Genomic DNA, 19,268 nt, shown 5'->3' with positions numbered 1-19,268 from the left:
GGGTGTTAGATAACCAGCATTTCAACTCAGGTCTCACAGATTCTAAGGCTTCAGCTCACCTCCTCTGCAAATCTATGATGGTGCTTCCCATACCCCTTGCTGTCTCCCAGGAAACAGGAGTCGCAAGTGAAACACGCTCCCATATTCAGGTTATTCAATGATCACTCCTTGGGCCTGGTGTAACCTGGAAGGGTGTTGCTACCCTTCCCTCTCCTTCCTTCCCCTCCCTCTTTTACTGACATCACAGCCAATTGGCTGTGACTCAGAATGAATTAGCCGTTTTGTTGTTGTGGTTGGTTTTTTGTTTTTGTTTTTGTTTTATGTTAAGTAGACGTGCATAGAGTGGTGTAACACAGTCATGTATCTGTTACCTGGCTTTGTGAAATTTGAACACTTTGATGTCATTGCTTCCAAATCTTTTGGTCTTTAATAAATGAAACAAATAATCACAGATAAAGCTGAAGCCCCTTGTAGTCTGCCAAAATATGACTCATTAGCCCTCTTGGCTCAGATCATAAGTTGATATTTGTCATCTCCTTGCATATGTTTGTGGGTATATATACGTATGTGGGAAAATATAAACAATATATAGTATTTTTGCAAGTTTTAGGTTTACTTATTTTGAGAGAGAGAGAGAGAGAGAGAGAGAGCGAGCTTGTGTGCATGCATGCACGCACACGAGGCCAGGGGAGGGACAGAGAGAGAGGGAGAGAGAATCCCAAGCAGGCTCCACACTCAGCACCGAGCCCAGCAGGGGGCTCGATCTCACAACTGTGAGATCATGGCCGGAGCTAAAATCAAGAGTCACAACTTAACCAACTGAGTCACCCAGGGGCCCCTATTTCTGCAGAGTTTTAACATTCTTAAAAATGGTGTACTGCATTGTACTGAATAAAATGCTTGAGTCCTCAGCATATAGAAAACTCTACTTTGTTCATTCTCACTGCTGTATAGCATACCTTTCTGTTTATATTGCAATTTACCCGTTTTCCAGTTGACAAATAATTATGTTGCTTCTGACATTTCGGTCATAAGAAATACTCTCTTATAGAAGAGTAGCGATGAAAAGTCTTGGGCATGACTCCTTAGCACATGGGTGAGTTTTTCTAGGCTTAGACTTTCTCAGTCATGTGTATGAATGTGTCCAACTTTAGTGGTTTTTGCCAAATAGTTTTTCAAAGCAGACGTGCTAAATTTTACTCCCACCAACACCAAATGACCATCCTCACCAACTCTTGATGTTTTCAGACGTGTTAATTTTTGCCAAGCCAGTGGAGATAAGTTGTATCTGACTGCAGTTTGTGTTTAACTCTCTCTTACTCCCTGGAAGAGTAATCTTTTCATGTGATTATTGGCCATTAAGTTTCCTCTTCTGTGAATTGCCTATGCTTATCTTTGTCTATTCTGTTACTGCATTGTTTGGCTTTTCCCTTTTGATTTGTAGGAAGTTTTTACATTTCACTGTAACTCTGTTTTGTGTGCATTGCCAAAATTTCTCCTAGTCTCCAGCTTCTCTTTTCACTAATTATAAAGTTCTGTTGCACAGAAGTCTTAAATTTCTAATTAGTCATTTTGTCAGTGTTTTGACCTTGTTTAGAAAAATCTATTTATGGGTTACAAATAGATGCCTTATTTTCCTTTCAAAGTCTTAGAGACTTATTTTTTCACATATTATATTTTTTCACATATTTATATTACCTGAAATTAATTTCTGTGTATATGGCATAGATAGTTTATTTTATTTTTTCATACAGATGAACAGTTATGCCATTTTCTCCATTGATGGGTAAAGCAAGTCTCTAATACCGAGTTTCTGGCGCTCTGTTCCTTTGGTCATTCATGTATTCTGGGGACAACATCACAATGTCTTAACTACTGTCACTTTCAATAAAATGTAGTATTCTATAGGGCAAAGAACTTCCAAGTTTTCCTGGATATTCAGATTCTTTTATAGCTCCATATCAACATTTAGGAAACTTGTCAGGCACCATGAAGAACCCTTTGGGATTTTTTTCATTTTATCGCCCTGAATTAATATATTTATAGTGGGAATATTGGCATCTTAATGTCTTTCTTTACCCATAAAATATTGTCTCTGTCTATAGGAACATAGTTGATTCATGTGGCTTGATGTTAACCCAGCAAACTTGCTAAATTCTATTCATACAGTTATCTTTGTATTTTCTGTGTAACGGATTATCTCATTTGTGAAAAACAATAAGGTTTTTCTTTTTCAATTCTTTTTGTTTTTTGTTTTTGTTTTGTTTTTCTTACAGTTTGGCTATGACCACGAGTACATGCTAAAAAGCAGGTGGTAATTTGTTTCATTTGTTTTAAAAAGGAGTACTTCCATCAACTATGACAATTGCCACAGATCTTTTATCAAGTTAAGGAAGCTCCCTTCTAATTCTAGATTGCCAAATTATCACAAAAGGGCACTAAAACTTACCAAACACACTTATTCATGTCTATTGAGATGATCATTGGCTTTTTTTTTTTACCTTGAATTTGTGTGGTTGAACTATATTATTAGATATTTAAATGCTAGATCATGTTTGCATTCTGGAATAAACCCTGTTTAGTCTTGATATATAAAGCTATATTTGTATATTTTATATTTGTATATAATTATGTTATATAATTAGATATTTTAATATAATTACATATAAACACGTATAAATATATAACATGTAATATATTATATAACATGTTTAGGAGCTCTCATGTATGTTCCTTAAAAATATTGGCTAATAGCTTTTACTCCTTTTTAAAAATGTTTATTTATTTTGAGAGAGAGAGCGTGAGTGGGGGAAGGGCAGAGAGAGAGGGAGAGCCCAATGTAGCGGTCGAATCCACGAACCGTGACCTGAGCCGAAATCAAGAGCCAGACGCTTAATTGACCGAGCTACCCAGGTGCCCCATTAATTTCTTTTATTCTTAATCTCCTTGTTTGTTCTCATAGTTATGGTGACTTCATACAAAGGTAACCAAATAAACTTTGAAAATATAGAACCAAAACAATAATATCAAGTAATTTTTGGTAGGTTTGATAAATGGAAGCACAATGCTGAGTGGCGGTAACACGATACATGGGAGCAGAGGCACTGGAGGGAAGGCTTGCATCAAGGAAAGAGGGTCACCTTTAGACTTAATCAAGACTGCATGTTCAAATATTAAGAATAAGCATTAAAGAACAGAAATAGAAAGTATGGCTGTTGAAATCTTTGAAGTGGAAAGAGGGAAATACAGAAGCTCCATCTGTTCAGTTCGGTCTTCCATCTGATGTTCTTGGGTCTAATCCTGCTGTGGACTTTGTCCTGGTTCTCACATGTTATTCCTCCTGTGCCCTTATTCTTCTGGATGACGAGTTTGTCTTGGGTGGGGGCTGCTCTGAGAGAGTGCGACCTGTCTGGCGGCACTGAGGTCCAGCCCTCCGGGCTGCTGGCTAGTGCCAGACAATGTGGAGCAGGAAGGGGGAGGGGATATCTCAAGCTCAGGACCATGGTTTCTGGTAATTTCTCCTTCTGTGGCTTTGCAGACTTGACAGGTAGTTGAATTTCAAATCGCAACTGTATGTGATTTATAGGCTTGGGGTCATGACTCCTTTTATCTGTTTCCTAGCCTGGAGCCTAAGCTAAGACAGACAAACTTCCTTGTTTTCCCCAGAGCAATTGGGTAATTTTTTTTTGTTTTTTCCTGGTCTACTCTTTTACTGATGTGGAGATCTTAAAGACTTCTAGCTTAGTGATTGTTCTCAATTCTAGCTCACTGCCTCCTACAAGGCTGAGGGCTCATCTTCTTTGGCCCGGTAATATTTAATGCCCAGTCTCCATAATCTGTCAATGTATTGCCAGGGGGACCTATTGCCTTGGCTTGTGGTTCCCTTTTAACTCAATAATGCATTGAGAAGACTATTACATTTTCTCCATAACCTCTTAATGTTTTAATGATTTTTGTTTTCATCCCCTCCTCTTAGACCAACTCAAATTTTTCTCTGGAATTTTGGTAAGTAAAATGTTTCTCACTTTATCTCTGCCCATTACGAGGGGCTGTAACAGATATAAAGTATTTTCACGGAAGTACAATCTGCTTTCCCTAGTTTCTCTTTATATATGGACACATCTTATTCACATACGTTGTTACTTTATAAGAAGTAGTAGTATCTTGTGTACCTTTTCAGGTAAACTCAAAAACTCTTGTAGTTGCCATTCTTCAGCTACTCTAAGAATTCTAGCTTTCAAACATTTTCAGCTTCTATCAGCATTGTTTTGTGGCCCATTTTCTATCTCTAGTGGCAGATCATCTCACTTTTTTGTTTGTTTCTAATTTGAGGCTCTAAAAGCGGGTGAGAACAATTTTGCTTAATAGAGACTTAATGGCATTTAATTCTGTGCTCTCTCTCTCTCTCTCTCTTTTTTCTTTTTGGAAGGGGGAAGAAATGTGTAGAAGGTCTGATTATTTTAGATTGAAGAACTTGAATTGCAGGGGTCTAAGAGAGCATCCACACCTTACTTTACGAATAAGAAAACCAACATTCAGAGCAGTTATGGGATTTACTGGAGACCAATTAGCTGGGGAGCATCAGAATCGGGAAGAAGTGTTCACTCCATTGTTGTACTTTAGCAGGAGTGAGAAACCAACTCGGCTTGATTTATATCTTATTACTGGTCATTTATCCAGCATAGATTAAAATCTCTCTTTTAGCATGTCGGTTGCATACATACTCACATTCTTATCTAAATAGTTACTAAATCACATAGGTTTAATCACCAGTTAGCTTGTGCCAAGTGTTCCCTTTTTCACTTGGTCAATGAATATATTGTGTTTCAGGAGATGAGAAATCACACTGGGTGGACTGTGAGAGGCTCTACAGTGGGGGCACCAGGGGTCTGGTACCCTTGTCAGGTGTAGTATAGCCCAGTGCCCCACCCATACCTGGCCTTCCAGGAATGTCTGTGACTGTGCAAATAATAAATGAAGTGCACAGTGAAAATGAACACCGTATGCACCTCTCTTCAGTGCGGGCTCGGCAGAATTGTTATGACTTCTTTTGAGATCACATGCTAGGGTGAGGTCAACTTCTGAGATTTGGAACATCTGCTCTGCAGAGCTCCAGGAGGCTCCTCCCTCCGCCCCATCATCCTGAGATGTGATTGGTGGATGTGAAAAAGGCATGGATGTGGGCTTCTCTTTTTAGCAGTGAGGACAGTATTTTTGGAATAATCCTGTTTCATTTACATCTTTGTTCCTTGGGCAGTGCAGAATTCTGTAACTTCTCTCGTTACAGAGAGATTTCTAATTATGCTGATGGGGAGTTTAGCAGAATAAAGTTTAAAAAAGTCCTGAGTTTTGCCTGATCATATTTTTGTTTCCTCTAAATTTCTTACTATAAGTAGGATAATGATTCAACGAGGTGGTTTTTTCAAAATTTTGAAAATTATTGTTACAACTGTAATGATGTGTCTTGATTCTTTCTTGTGTAGTAAGAGAAAATTAACACATTCTTCTCCCGCGTTTCAAGTTCTTATCCATAAAGGGATTTTACTTCCAGAGTAGGTTATTTTTATAAGTATGCTTTCCAGAATTATTGTTATTACTATTATTTTTTTAATGTTTACTTTTGAGAGAGAGAGACAGAGTGCGAGCAGAGGAAGGGCAGAGAGAGAGGGAGACACAGAATCCTTAGCAGGCTCCAGGCTCTGAGCTGTCAGCACAGAGCCCGACACGGGGTTCGAACCCATAAACTGTGAGATCATGACCTGAGCCGAAGTTGGATGCTTAACTGACTGAGCCACCCAGGCACCCCTAAAGAATTATTTTTGATATTTGCTCTAAGTTTTGGAGCCACATGAAGAGCACTTACTTAGACTCCAGTGTTTTGTAGGGTTTTGACACTTGGTGCCACTGTTTCTGCTCCTTTGTGTTTTTTATTTTTACTTTTCTCATGGCTTACTTGCCTTTGTAGTTTTGAGGAAGGAAATGTAGATGTTCTTTGGGACTGCCCACATTTTATATTATCCTCATATGGGGAACATGAATATAGTTGGCTGTAGGATTTATGGACCTCATTTTCTCCTTGTGATGGAGATTCTGGTCGCTTGCGTTCTGTCCTTTGGAATTCTATGGCAGTAGCTTGATGATACCCTGTTCTGTCTCTGTTTAGATGTTGATTTGTTTGCTTTTTGTTTATTTTTATTTTTTTGTACTTAAAGATTTTTATCTTTACCCTTGAGATTCCAAAATCTAACCAAGCTGTATCTACATTTAGTTGTTTTTAATTAGCTCTGTTTTGTAATTTATATAAATGTAAACCAGTAATCTGAGGTCTTTTCTTTTTTTTTTTTTTAACGTTTATTTATTTTTTTTTTCAACGTTTTTTTATTTATTTTTGGGACAGAGAGAGACAGAGCGTGAACGGGGGAGGTGCAGAGAGAGAGGGAGACACAGAATCGGAAACAGGCTCCAGGCTCTGAGCCATCAGCCCAGAGCCCGACGCGGGGCTCGAACTCACGGACTGCGAGATCGTGACCTGGCTGAAGTCGGATGCTCAACCGACTGCGCCACCCAGGCGCCCCTAACGTTTATTTATTTTTGAGACAGAGGGAGACAGAGCATGAACGGGGGAGGGGCAGAGAGAGAGAGAGAGACACACACACAGAATCAGAACCAGACTCCAGGCTCTGAGCCATCAGCCCAGAGCCCGACGCTGGGCTCGAACTCACGGACCGCGAGATCGTGACCTGAGCTGAAGTCGGCCGCTTAACTGACTGAGCCACCCAGGCGCCCCTGAGGTCTTTTCTTCTTAAGCAGGAACTTACGTTTCAAGCCATATTACTTCAGCTTTGTCCTAATCTTTCTTGGAGTCCTAGTATAGCCACACGTTTCCATCTGTGTGCCTCCTTTCCTTATATTCCTGCCATCCCTCACCTTCTCTGAGCGCTGATGAATTTCTTAAGTATGTCTTCAGCCTACCATTTCCGTTTTCTGGAATTTTTACACTCCATTTCACTGTTTGAATTGCTGTTTTTAATTCAGAAATTGTTTTCCATCTCTTTGGTGGGCACAATAGTGGTTTTTCAAAGATGTCCGATACTTAGTCTCTGGAACCTGTGAATATGCCTTACTTGGCAAGATGTGATTAAGTTAAGGATTTTGACGTGGGGAGATTGTCTCGGGTTATCTGGGTGGACTCAGTCTGGGTGGACCCTTGTGGAATCACAAGGGTCTCTAAATGTGGAAATGAGGTGGGGCCGGGGGAGCTGGTGTTAGAATGAGGTAATGTGAGAAAGACTTGATGAGCTATTGCTGGCTTTGAGGGTGGAAGTAGGCCATGAACCAAGGAGTGTGGACAGTCTCCACAAGTTGGAAAAGACAAGAAAAATTCACTCTAGAACCTCTGGAAAGGAACACAGCTCTGCTAACACCTTGATTTTAGCCCAGTGAAGCCCACTTTGGACTTCTGACCTCTAAGACTATAAAATAATAAATTTACATTTAAGCCATTAAACTTAATAATGGTTATTTGTTACAGTAGCAACAGGAACTATTACAATCTCTGTGTAGTTTTTACTGGTTTTTTGTTTGGTGGTTTGTTGTGTTTTTTTCATTTTGGTCTTCATGATGGCTTGTTTTATTTTCAGTGCTAGTACCCTAACAAAGTACGTTGAGAATACAAATCAGAAATATCCTGTAACTTAATCTTTTTCTTTTTAAACACCCCCCCCCCCCCCGACATAAACCTGCTTCAAGGGGAGGTGTTTTCTGTTCTTCAGAATGGTCCTCTCCTTTGCGGTTGCATTTTTGTCTTACCGTATTTGACAATTTTTTGCTGTTTGCTGTGTCATTATAGGCATGACTACCTGAATGGGTTATAGTCCAGTCATAGTTAAGTTAGATTCTCCAGAGCTTAGTGTGGGTTTCACCCTAGGTCCCTTCGGTCCTGAAGAAGTAAGAAAGCCTGTGGCCGTTACCCTATTGGTGGCTCTGCCAGGGTCTCCTTCACTTATTCTCCAGCCTGCGTCTGCTTGTAGATGAAAAGAGAGGGAATTGAATTCTTCTTTCAGTTCAATCCTGTTATACATTCCTCTTTTTCTCAGGTATATTCTGCCTTTTACTACTTTAATCCCAGGCACATTTTATACTGTCTTAGTATTTAGCTGAGAATTTTTATGACATATAAAGTTGTTATCCAGAATTTTCTTAGTGTAGAATTTTAAATCTGAGGTTAACCTTATGTAAAATTTAGCTCAATCTTCTTATTTCACAGATGATAAAATAATCATGTAAGTTATGTCGTTAAAGGTGGTATGGCTTTAACGATTCAGTTTTTAGAGGATCCAAGATGGCAGAGGATTTGGTCACGTGACATTTGCTAATGCAGCATGTGGGATACGCTAGAGAATATCTGTCAGTTTCACTCTTCTTAACACATCGTGGCTTAAAAAGACAATTTGCGCTTTTTTATATGTTTTTATCCTTAGTTTAGTTTTTCTAAGTTGGGAAAAGTGAAGAGGCTGCATGTATCACCAGTTGACTTTGTTAACAGTTGGTGTTCAGAAGTTGGAATGCTGTGAAGTACTATGTGCTTCGTATTTGGCGTAAAAATGTAGGTGTCCAGAAAAAGTAAATGGTTATAGGAGCTAAAGGAAAGAAGGCAGCCTTGCATTTATAGTTAGAATATATTTTTTGTATATTGTATATCCTTTCCAGAAAGGAAAGTTATGAAGTGTAAACATCTCTGGAATTATCTTTAACGGATTAATGCAACCTATATATTTGGCATCTAATCTGTCTAACGGTTGGATGCTATACGACAGTGAACAAGAAGGTGAGAATCTCTGTTCTGATAGGGTTTATAGCCTAGTATGAGGAAGAGTTAATTGAACAATTATTAATATACGGTGTGGTAAGTGCTGTTACGGGATAAATATAGGGAATTGTAGTAGAAAACACCTTGCCTAGACTTGGGAATGGTTAGGGAAGTTGAGTAGAAAGAATAACCTTTCAACTGCACGAAGAATGATAAAAAGGGAGCCAGGTAAAAATAGAGGGAAGATTGTTTGGGGCCAGTGGAAGTCAAGGTGTGGTCCCTGGACTGGCAACGTCAGTATCGCCTGGGGCCCCACGTCACATCTGCTGAATCAGAAATTTTCAGAATATGCCAGTAGTCTGTATTTTAAAATCCCTCCAATCTGCGTTGTCTCCAATCTGATGTAGAAAACCACTGCTCTGAGAAACGGAGATGAGAGAGAGCACAACACATTACATAGAGCTGAAGCAGAGAGTTGGAAGTCATTAATAGTTTGAGTTGAGGTTGGAGGGCAGGTGAGGCCTGATAAGGTGGTTGAAGAGTTTAGATTTTTATCTTAAGTGCACTTGTAAGCCATTGGAGCATTTTCAGTAGGAAAACAGCTTGGTCAACCTTGTCTTTTAGAAAGATCACTAGAGAGGAGATGGGCACTGGGTAGAAAGAACACTTAGTAATCCCCTGTAGTAATAATGCTGGTGGCCTTGAGGATGGAATAAAGTATGCAGGTTGAGTAGATGCTTAGGAAGGAGAATATACAGGGTTTGGTTATTAAGTGATGAGAATAAGGGGAGAAGGAATTCCCAGGGTTAGCCCTCAGGCCACTGGGGAGATAATGGTTCTCCAGGCTCTGGAATAGAGAAGATGGCAGTAGCAAGTTGGGGATCATGAGGGAAATTATGATTTTGTGTTTTATTTTGAGCACAGACACTGAGTACTGAGTGCCCTATGGGGTAGTTAGTCAGAGATACCAGTAGGCAATTTGATATTTGGCTAGAGCTTAGGAAAAAAGTATATGTTAAATTTGGGAGTATCGCTGGTATATAAGATAATTGAAATCTTGGGGGACATATTAGAAAACTCAGTGAAAATGTGTTGACTGAGTATATAACCAGTGTAGAAAGATCAATGTTGTGCAGAACGTGGGGAACCCTCAGAAATAACTAAGAAGGACCAGCAATAGAGAAGGATCAAAATCCAGGAGAGTATGATGTCATGAAAGCCAAAGAAAGAATTATCTGAAAAGGGCTTTTCAGCCATGTGTCTAATCTGAAGACAAGACTGGTGTTACTTGGGGAAGTTATATGGAACTAAAGAATTTAATGGAGTGGATTTGATGGAGGGGTTGGGGTAGAAGCCCTACTATAGTTAATTGAGATGTTAGTGAGAAATGAAGTAGTTGGCTATGAAAGAGAAAAAGGATCAAAGCTGCAAGGTCAAATGGGGTCATGACAGACCTCTCTCTTTCTTTCTCTCTTTCTCTCCTTCTCTCCTTCTGTCCTCTCCTCTCCTCTCCTCTCCTCTCCTCTCCTCTCCTCTCCTCTATTTTCCCCTCCCCTCCCCTCCCCTCCCCTCCCCTCCCCTCCCCTCTCCTCTCCTCTCCTCTCCTCTCCTCTCCTCTCCTCTCCTTTCCTTTCCTTTCCTTTCCTTTCCTTTCCTTTCCTTTCCTTTCCTTTCCTTTCCTTTCCTTTCCTTTCCTTTCCTTTCCTTTCCTTTCCTTTCCTTTCCTTTCCTTTCCTGGCAGAAACTAAACTTACTTGAATGTAGATAGGAAAGATTAAGGGGAGAGGGAGAGAAGGAGGAGTGAGGGGGAGATACAAGGAGGAGAAAGGAAACAATTTATAGAACAAAGTTCTTGAAATAGTAGGAACACATAACACTTGGATGATAAAAGGTATACTCCTTCCATTGTAACAGAAGGAGAAAGGATGGATTCTTGACTAGGTCTTTTTTTGGTGGGAGAAGGGTGAAGGAGTCCCAGTCTGATGATTTCTGTTTTCCTCCTGTGGCAATTGCTGTGAAAAGAGGGAAGATGGGACTCAAAAGAGAACAGTAGGTGAGCTTAAGTTAGTCACTATGGAGAAAGTAGAGAATAACAATTAGGGAGAAAAACAGACTTCTTGTGCTACTGAAGTCTCAGATGAGGTTAGACTTATGAATTTATGTCAGAACCAATCTGCCAGATGTGTTGATTTTCTCTAACATTGCTCAGAAGCCTTGCTGTCGGTGTGGAAGTGGCAACCAACTGCACTCATCCAAGACTGGGGTTGCTCCAAGAAATTGTTGTGGAAGTACATCCAGGCAAGTAGATTAAAAGAGAAAGGTCTCTTCTTCCTTATCCGAAGTTACAAAATTCAAGAAGGGCTGAAAACTGAAGATTTTTTCAAAAGTCACCTAGTGGCAAAGCCTGCTCAGAATGAATTTATGTGAGGCTATTTATAACCTTTATTTATCAAATTTGTATATATTCATGCATTTTGCTTTAGAAAATAATGTGTGTGATTATGGAATGATGCTCTAAATTTTGATGGGGATGTTACATCATCTAAGGGTGATCTACTATGTACCTGTTCTTAAAACCAGACAAATTTTGAGTTCTGAAGGCTATTGACCTCAGAATCTTCAAGAAGGGAATGTGTTCCTGTGTTAGCAATAAAGAGGCTGAAACATACTATGAAATCTAAGCCATAAAAAGAAAAAAGGGGAGATGGGGAGGGTAATCCATTAGGGAAAGGTAGGATGCTTAAGGAAATAGATGACTTTGAAGAACTGATGTATTTGGGATCAAATGAGAAAATTGGAAGAATGGGAAGTGTGGTCAGTAATCAAATGTATAATTTATTTCCAAAGGGAGACAGTTCTGAGTGGTCACAAAGTGCAGGGTGTGACCATGGGAATGGGCAGCTGAGTTGTAATGGAATAGAAGAAGGTCATTAGAGGTGAGGTCAAGAAACTGAGAGGCAAGAAAATTAGATGAAATAGCCAGAGTACTGGCAAGATTTGGGGTGGAATGGGACACTGCAAGCCAGGTTCTCAGATCTCCAGTGAACGAAACTTTTGGAAGGTACATCAGATACCAAAATGTGTAAGACAAGGTCTTCTTTCCTTTCTTGGGCGACAATCTCAAGAAACAGGTGATAAATAACAATACACGTGGTAAGTGTAATGACAGAAACATGATCTAAGAGCTATTAAAGTCTAAATAAGAGGCTTTAAACGTCTGGACAAGTCAGAAGACTAACCATTTAATAAGCATTTCACACTGTTCCAGAATGTTCAGCGTTCGGTAAACATTTATGCGCAAACCTGTAGATATTCAGTGGAACATTTGGTCAAAAATGGTGGTTGAAACTGTCATATTTGCTAAGTCATTTATTAAACGTACAAGATAAAAAAGAAAAAGGATGTGAGCTGTCTTAAATAATTTCTGATTCTAGGAGTCTCGGAAAAACTGAAGGCTTCAGGCAAAGTGATTTATTCTTTTTGATGTGTAGTTTTCTCATGTCTCCTTTATGCTACTTCATCTAATTGTGTTTCAGTAGTTTTATTGACTACCTATATTCTGTTATACACTTGTTCAGTCCTTTTTTGGATTCAAGTGAGTATAATTAATAAATGAATATATTCTAATTGATGTTGCAAAATAAGAAAAGACCCAATAAAACATGATCACTTCTCATTTTAGAAAAACCTGAAGCACGCTTCACTTTTTGTAGAGCAGTGTCAAAGTGTCAACTGCTCTTTGGAGGTTACATCAGGTAACATATTTCTTATGTGCTCCAAAAAGAAAAACGTCCTCCAACGTCATAGATTGGTTGACAAATGCTATTCTGGGGATAGGGAATCATGGGGGTAGACAGTGCTGACCACAGGAATGTCGAACAGCAAATGCTGGCTTTGGGCTAAGAAGCTTTGATGCAGAGTGACCTCTTTGAAATGTTGGTGCTGATGGTCTTTGTGGGGACTTGCATTTCAAAATGTTTGTTACAGATGGAACATACAATGTGAGAACAGAAATGAAGAATAATAGGGCAATAATACCCTATCTGTAAACCAACTATGTTTATAGATTCCCTAAATAACAGGTCAAAATAGGTTTCACTATGGTAAATATTCCAATTGCAATTCTCTGCAAAGTTTTCATCTGTCTCATGTATTTTAAGCAAGATTTCTGGGCCATGTGGCTTTTCTAGTAGACTTCAATGACATACAGCCACCAAGCACAGACCTTGTCATTTTTTTAACTCCAACTGTCTTTAATCTTGAGGGCAGTAATATAGTGAAAAGCCTTGGGGTTTCAACATAATAATAGAATGTTATGCAGAGTCAGATTTTCAAATTCTTTGCTTTTTTTTTTTTTTTTGCCACATTTACCATACTATACGTCTTTAAATTTGGATCTGTGGTTTCTTCTTTCTTTCTTTTTCATATTTTTTCTCCTTCTCTTTTAGTTCACAGCCATGAATGAACCACAGTGCTTCTACAATGAGTCCATTGCCTTCTTTTATAACCGGAGTGGAAAGTATCTTGCCACAGAATGGAACACAGTCAGCAAGCTGGTGATGGGACTTGGAATCACTGTTTGTATCTTCATAATGTTGGCCAACCTACTGGTCATGGTAGCAATCTATGTCAACCGCCGCTTCCATTTTCCTATTTATTACTTAATGGCTAATCTGGCTGCTGCAGACTTCTTTGCTGGGTTGGCTTACTTCTACCTAATGTTCAACACGGGACCCAATACTCGGAGACTGACTGTCAGCACGTGGCTTCTCCGCCAGGGCCTAATTGACACCAGCCTGACAGCGTCTGTGGCCAATTTACTGGCTATCGCAATTGAGAGGCACATTACGGTTTTCCGCATGCAGCTCCACACACGGATGAGCAACCGGCGGGTCGTGGTGGTGATTGTGGTCATCTGGACTATGGCCATCGTTATGGGCGCTATACCCAGTGTGGGCTGGAACTGCATCTGTGATATTGAAAATTGTTCCAACATGGCGCCCCTCTACAGTGACTCTTACTTAGTCTTCTGGGCCATTTTCAACTTGGTGACCTTTGTCGTAATGGTGGTTCTCTATGCTCATATCTTTGGTTATGTTCGCCAGAGGACTATGAGAATGTCTCGGCATAGTTCTGGACCCCGGCGGAATCGGGATACCATGATGAGTCTTCTGAAGACTGTCGTCATTGTGCTTGGTAAGTTTTGTCTCGACTGTTAAACTCACTCTGTGGATTTTCAGTGTCTTAACATAAACCATATTAATTTAGGATAATGGTAGACAACAAATGAGCATCACCAGGTGTGTGTGTATATTCAGGAATTACAAGGGGATGAGGCACTTTGTAACAAATGTCTGTGGTGAAGTCAGCACACAAGTCTTTTTATAATTACAGAATTGGTGTTAGGGAAATGTCTCAGTGGTGTGCTAAATGATGATGATGTGAAAGGGGCCATGAATGAGTTTTGCTATCAAATATTGAAAATACCAGCTTTCCAAAGGTTTCCATACAGCCCAAATTATGTTACTTTTGCCTTGTGGTCTTTTAATTATAGGTTTTCAGATAGAAAGTGCTTTTATGTAATATGCATATGCTTTCATGTGTAGTCATTTTTATGAGGCCATTTCTAAATAAGTTATCTTTCACATTCTGTAGTTGTTGCTACATACGTGGAGGTAAACGTATCAAGGTTTTATATAGGTTTGCTGCACAAAATGGATTGGAATTAATAGCATTCTATGACCATCTTTGTAAAAACTTATGTTTTATTCATTGATTTTGTTTTTAGTGGTGGAAATTAATTCATATTTCAAGGTGAAGAGCAAGATTTTATTCTTTTATATACACTCAGATAACTTTTGCCTTTATTGTTTTTCTTAGATTTAAACTCATGGTAATGATCAGAGGAGTGTATTTATTCATTTCTGTACTCAGAAAATAGTTCTGAGCACCTAATAAGTTCCAGGCCATGTGCTGACCCTGGGTACTGTACCCAAGAAGTGGACAGGCATAGGAAATTTCTTCTTCTTCTTTTTTTTTAATGTTTATTTATTTATTTTTGAGAGAGAGATTGAGAGAGAGAGAGAGAGTGCATGTGCACAAGCATGCACAAGCGGGGGAGGGGCAGAGTGAGAAGGAGACACAGAATCCAAAGAAGGCTCCAGGCTCTCAGCTGTCAGTGCAGAGCCTGATGTGGGGCTTGAATCCATGAACTGTGAGATCATGACCTGAGCCAAAGTGAGACACTTAACTGAGCCACCTGGGTGCCCCCAGAACATGTCTTTTTTTTTTTTTTAATGTTTATTTATTTTTGAGAGAGAGACAGAGAAAGACAGAGCATGAGCACAAAAGTGGCAGAGAAAGAGGGAGACACAGTATCCAAAGCAGGCTCCAGGCTCTGAGCTGTCAGCACAGAGCCTGAGGTGGGGCTTGAACCCACAAACTATGAGATCATGACCTGAGCTGAAGTCAGATGCTTAACTGACTGAGCCCCCGAGGCAGGCACCCCTCAGAACATTTCTTTTTAAGCTTAGAGTACCTGTTTTAAAAGTTCACCCAGTGAGAATTTGTTTAAATAATTACCCTATTGAATTACATTTTCTCCATAGACTACATTCAAGCTAATGTGTGATCACAATTTGAAAACCTTTTTAAAAATCTTCAGCATTTCACCTTTTCCCACGGAAATTCAGTGGAAAGTTCCTCTAATGCTCTTGCTTCAACTTGTAAAGCAGATTGAATGAATGTAACTTGGGATTGTGTGGCTTCTCTGAAACTCTGGGAGTTCTATGAATTTTAGTCACTGGAAAGAGGGCCCTAATTATGGCTAAATAAACTAGCATTCTGGTTGATGAACTAGTTCCATCTATTTTGGTGAAAGTGAACGCACCAAGGAGATCATATCTGAGTATCCTGCTTGTGACCCTTTGGTAGACCGGTAAGAACAAAAACAAAACCTTGACATTGCTGACATAATGCCCTGCAGACATGCCCCGTCTGTTTTAGTTTACCGTGGATGTTATTTTTGTGTGAAATTAAATAACATGAGATATTTTACTTCTGTCTTGGTCAAATATTTATTTACTGATGTTCTGCATGTTGGCCGAAACTTCTCATGTGGGTGCACTTTTTCTGTTATTATCTCAAGTGCTGCTTATAGGTCATAGAACCGCCAGTAACAAATGACCGCTGAACTTGGACTATGAACCTGCCAAGTTGTGTTTTAATTTTGCCCTTTGTATAATGCCTTGCCCATTCTGGTATGTAGTAAGCTTTAATGATTCATATAGAATTAACTTTTATGCCTCATTGGATTATTTTACAGGTTAAACGAGAAGTTTTTTTGAGAGTTTACGGGGCAACAATTTCAGTGTAGGTCTGCCCTAAGTGCCCCTTCTGCCCCACCATGCCAACCCCAAACATGAAAATAACAGAAACAATGTTGCCCTCTGAGGTTTAAACTAGTAGCTTCTACAAAGCTTGAATACGTGTAGTGTAACTACCTCTGAAATAAATAGCATTATTTCTATAGGTGCATGATGGAAGAAATTTTAGAACATGGAAAACTCCAGGATGATAGCTGAAGAAATTTGGTGAAGCAAGATGTGTATGTGACTGTAATACAGGAAGGAGAAATTAAATAAATGGACTGTAGCCCTTTTGAGAAAAGCAGCGAGAATGAGAATGGGTGAGCTGTAGGGGATGGGTGCTTGCAAAGCTTAGAATAGAGAATTCACAGTCCTAAACAGTCAGATGTTTGCCAGGTGACACCTGATACCATTCATACAATGTATTCCTCTGCTTGAATCCTGTGTAGTCATAGCTATTTACATGGAAGACATGGCTTGGTCTTCTAGACACAGATCTAGTCTATTGGAAACTCTTCTCTTCGTGAATTAGCTTATCGACAGTCAGGCTTTGTGGGTGCACATTTGGTTTTTAACATCTGCCCTTTCTGCCAGATTGCCAGCTTTGTGATGGGGTTGTAATGATGTGTTGTCCGTTTCCTCCACATTACCTGTCCTAGTATCTGGCACAAAGGAGGTGCTTATTAAGGTGTGTATGAATGAATGAATGAATGAATGTGGTACCAAACCAAGTTGTCGAACCTTCAGAACTGAGGACCAGAGAAGGTCAAAGGGGCTTCACTAAGTTAATGCCACTGTATTCAGCTGTGTGGCAGAAGCCAGACCTAGCTACAATCCTGTCCCGTGCCTTCAAATCAAATACCGCAGCCTGGGAAGTGACTGGCCACAGTGGATGCTTAATAAAAAATGTGTTTATTTTACTTGCATTTACTGTGGAGATGATAAAGGTTTAATGACCTGTGTTAAAAACCTTCAGTTTCCATTTCACCATGTCAGAATGACCTCTGGGTTTCAGACCCGTTCAGTTTCCATGATCAACAGAAGGATGTGTTGGTCAGTAAGTCAGACTCTTAGGAGTCAACATAAAATAAAGATCTCTTTGAGATTTGTCATAGCAATACCAGTAGCAATTTTTAAGCACCAGATTGCATATAAACCATTTTGAATGAGTACTGGATCTTACCATTTTTGTCAAATACTTATATACCATTAATCATGTACCCAACACTAGTCTACCTTAGAAATTAGTATTTGTAAAAAAGAAAAAAAAAAAAAAAGACCCTGCTGACTATAAGTACAAGTAAGTATCTGTTATATTCCAGAGGTAAAAACTGAGGTACAGAGAAGTTAGGTAATTTGCCCAAGGTCACACAGCTAGTTAAGGACAGGAGCCAGAGTACATTTCAGACACTCTGGTTCCAGAGCCTGTGTGTGTGTGTGTGTGTGTGTGTGTGTGTGTGTGTGTGTGTTTACCTCCATACCATCCTGCCTCTCTATAATAAAAACAACTACCAGCGCATGCTGTATTTTGTTATAAAGTTCCAACAGCACTGTGCTATTTAATTGAAGCATTGTGATCCTGTTTGTTGCCATTGATACTTCCTAGCTATTTGTGTCTTCTTTCCTGGGGAGAAGAAAGCTTTAAGGGAACATTCCTTTCCTCCTTTTGCTTCCTCTAATGATGCTGATGGCTGTCATTTCATTAGATCCTTTCCACTGCTTGGCGTTGGAGTATCGGTAACTGACTGCTTCTGATTGAGGAAGTGTTTTGCTCAGGGTGTCGTTAACTTAAGGGTTCACAGTCCCAGTAAGAAGTCATGTAATCCTTCCCCAGCCTTGAATTCTCCCTACTTGACATTTTACCAAGAATTCCTTTTCAGTGTGTTCCACAGTTGAATCAGACTGGCAGTCAAGAAGTTCTACCTTATTTGACCACAGTCTATCTCGAGTTAGAAGTCCTTGCCTTTCTTGCTGTATTCCTTGTGTGGACACTTGTGTGGGGGATAAGAAGAAAAGCGAAGAACCAGGATTTGGAAGGAGAATAGTGGTTATTGTGTGGAGGTTTTTGCATCTTAGTCCTGGGACAGGGTAAGGGACCAAATAGAAATATATGTAAATCCAGGTGGGGCTTGTCTCTTTGGGGAAGAAGAAGGAGTCCAGGTTTTCCTAGTTGGATCAATTCTGGCTGGAAATGATCACCACTGAAGCCAAATTACTACTCACTACCCGTGTCCACCGTGCCAGGGTCAGTGCTTGCACTGCTCTCCATCCACCTTTTAGAAAGTTGTGTTTCCCCCGTTTTACACTGAGGGAACTGAGTTAGGATGGGGCAAATAACTTGCTCAAGGTCATTCATTTTGTAAGTGGCAGAAGTGGAACTGAGCTGTGAGGTTGTTGTAGACCATGACCCATGACCCACAGGACACTGGCCCTCCACATATCGTATAAGAAGCTGTTCCTGGTGGTAATAATGGTGGTGGGCAGATGAGTTTAAGCCCGTTGTTTTTGCCCGCTCCGATGGAAGACAATGTAGCCAATATCCTGTTAGCAAATCTTTATGTACTTCTCAATTTAATGCAACAGACATGTTGAGTGCTAATAATGTGGTAAGGGATAAACAGACAAATATGGTAAGCACTGTCTTTACAGAGCTTTGGGTGGAGTAGAGGACATAAAAAGCCGTGAAACATTGGGGTCCATGTGCTAGGAGAGGTCTGAGCAGGGTATCCCAGGTGACCTCCTGGAGGAGGCAATACCGAGCTGAGGTGTTGATGCATGTGGGGGAGCCTGCCATTCTGTAGGATGGGGGTGGAGGGGAAGCTGAGCAGTAGCGGGAGCAAAGCTCCTCACCTTGAACCGAAGTAGTCAGGTGTGATTAGCATACGGTGGGTGTGCTAGATGGAGTTTGGCCTGCAGAGTCAAAGCCTTCATAACATACGAAGACATCGAGGCTTCTGCCTGTAGGTGATCCGAGTTGGTGAGATTCACCAAGATTAAGAAGGCCAGTTCCTTACAGGGGTAACCATATAATTTATTGTCCAAACTGAGATGCTTTTGGTAGTGAAAACAGGCACTAACTAGTTGGGACACAG

General features: G+C 40.0%; 1 protein-coding gene across 13 annotated transcripts in view; it reads left to right on the top strand.

Moving 5' to 3' along the window:
* The window catches only part of LPAR1 (lysophosphatidic acid receptor 1), a 136,270-nt gene that overhangs the window by 64,873 nt on the left and 52,129 nt on the right, over positions 1–19,268 (top strand). For all 13 annotated transcript variants that reach the window (XM_045469651.1, XM_045469658.1, XM_045469661.1 and 10 more), the window contains one exon: positions 13,258–14,005. In XM_045469651.1, coding sequence (XP_045325607.1) covers positions 13,258–14,005 — 748 coding nt within the window. The remainder of the gene's footprint in view (positions 1–13,257; positions 14,006–19,268) is intronic.

Source organism: Leopardus geoffroyi, chromosome D4 (assembly GCF_018350155.1).
Source record: "Leopardus geoffroyi isolate Oge1 chromosome D4, O.geoffroyi_Oge1_pat1.0, whole genome shotgun sequence".
Taxonomy (NCBI): Eukaryota; Metazoa; Chordata; class Mammalia; order Carnivora; family Felidae; genus Leopardus; species Leopardus geoffroyi.
Note: the sequence above shows the minus strand (reverse complement) of the source record. Positions and strands in the feature narration are given on the sequence as shown.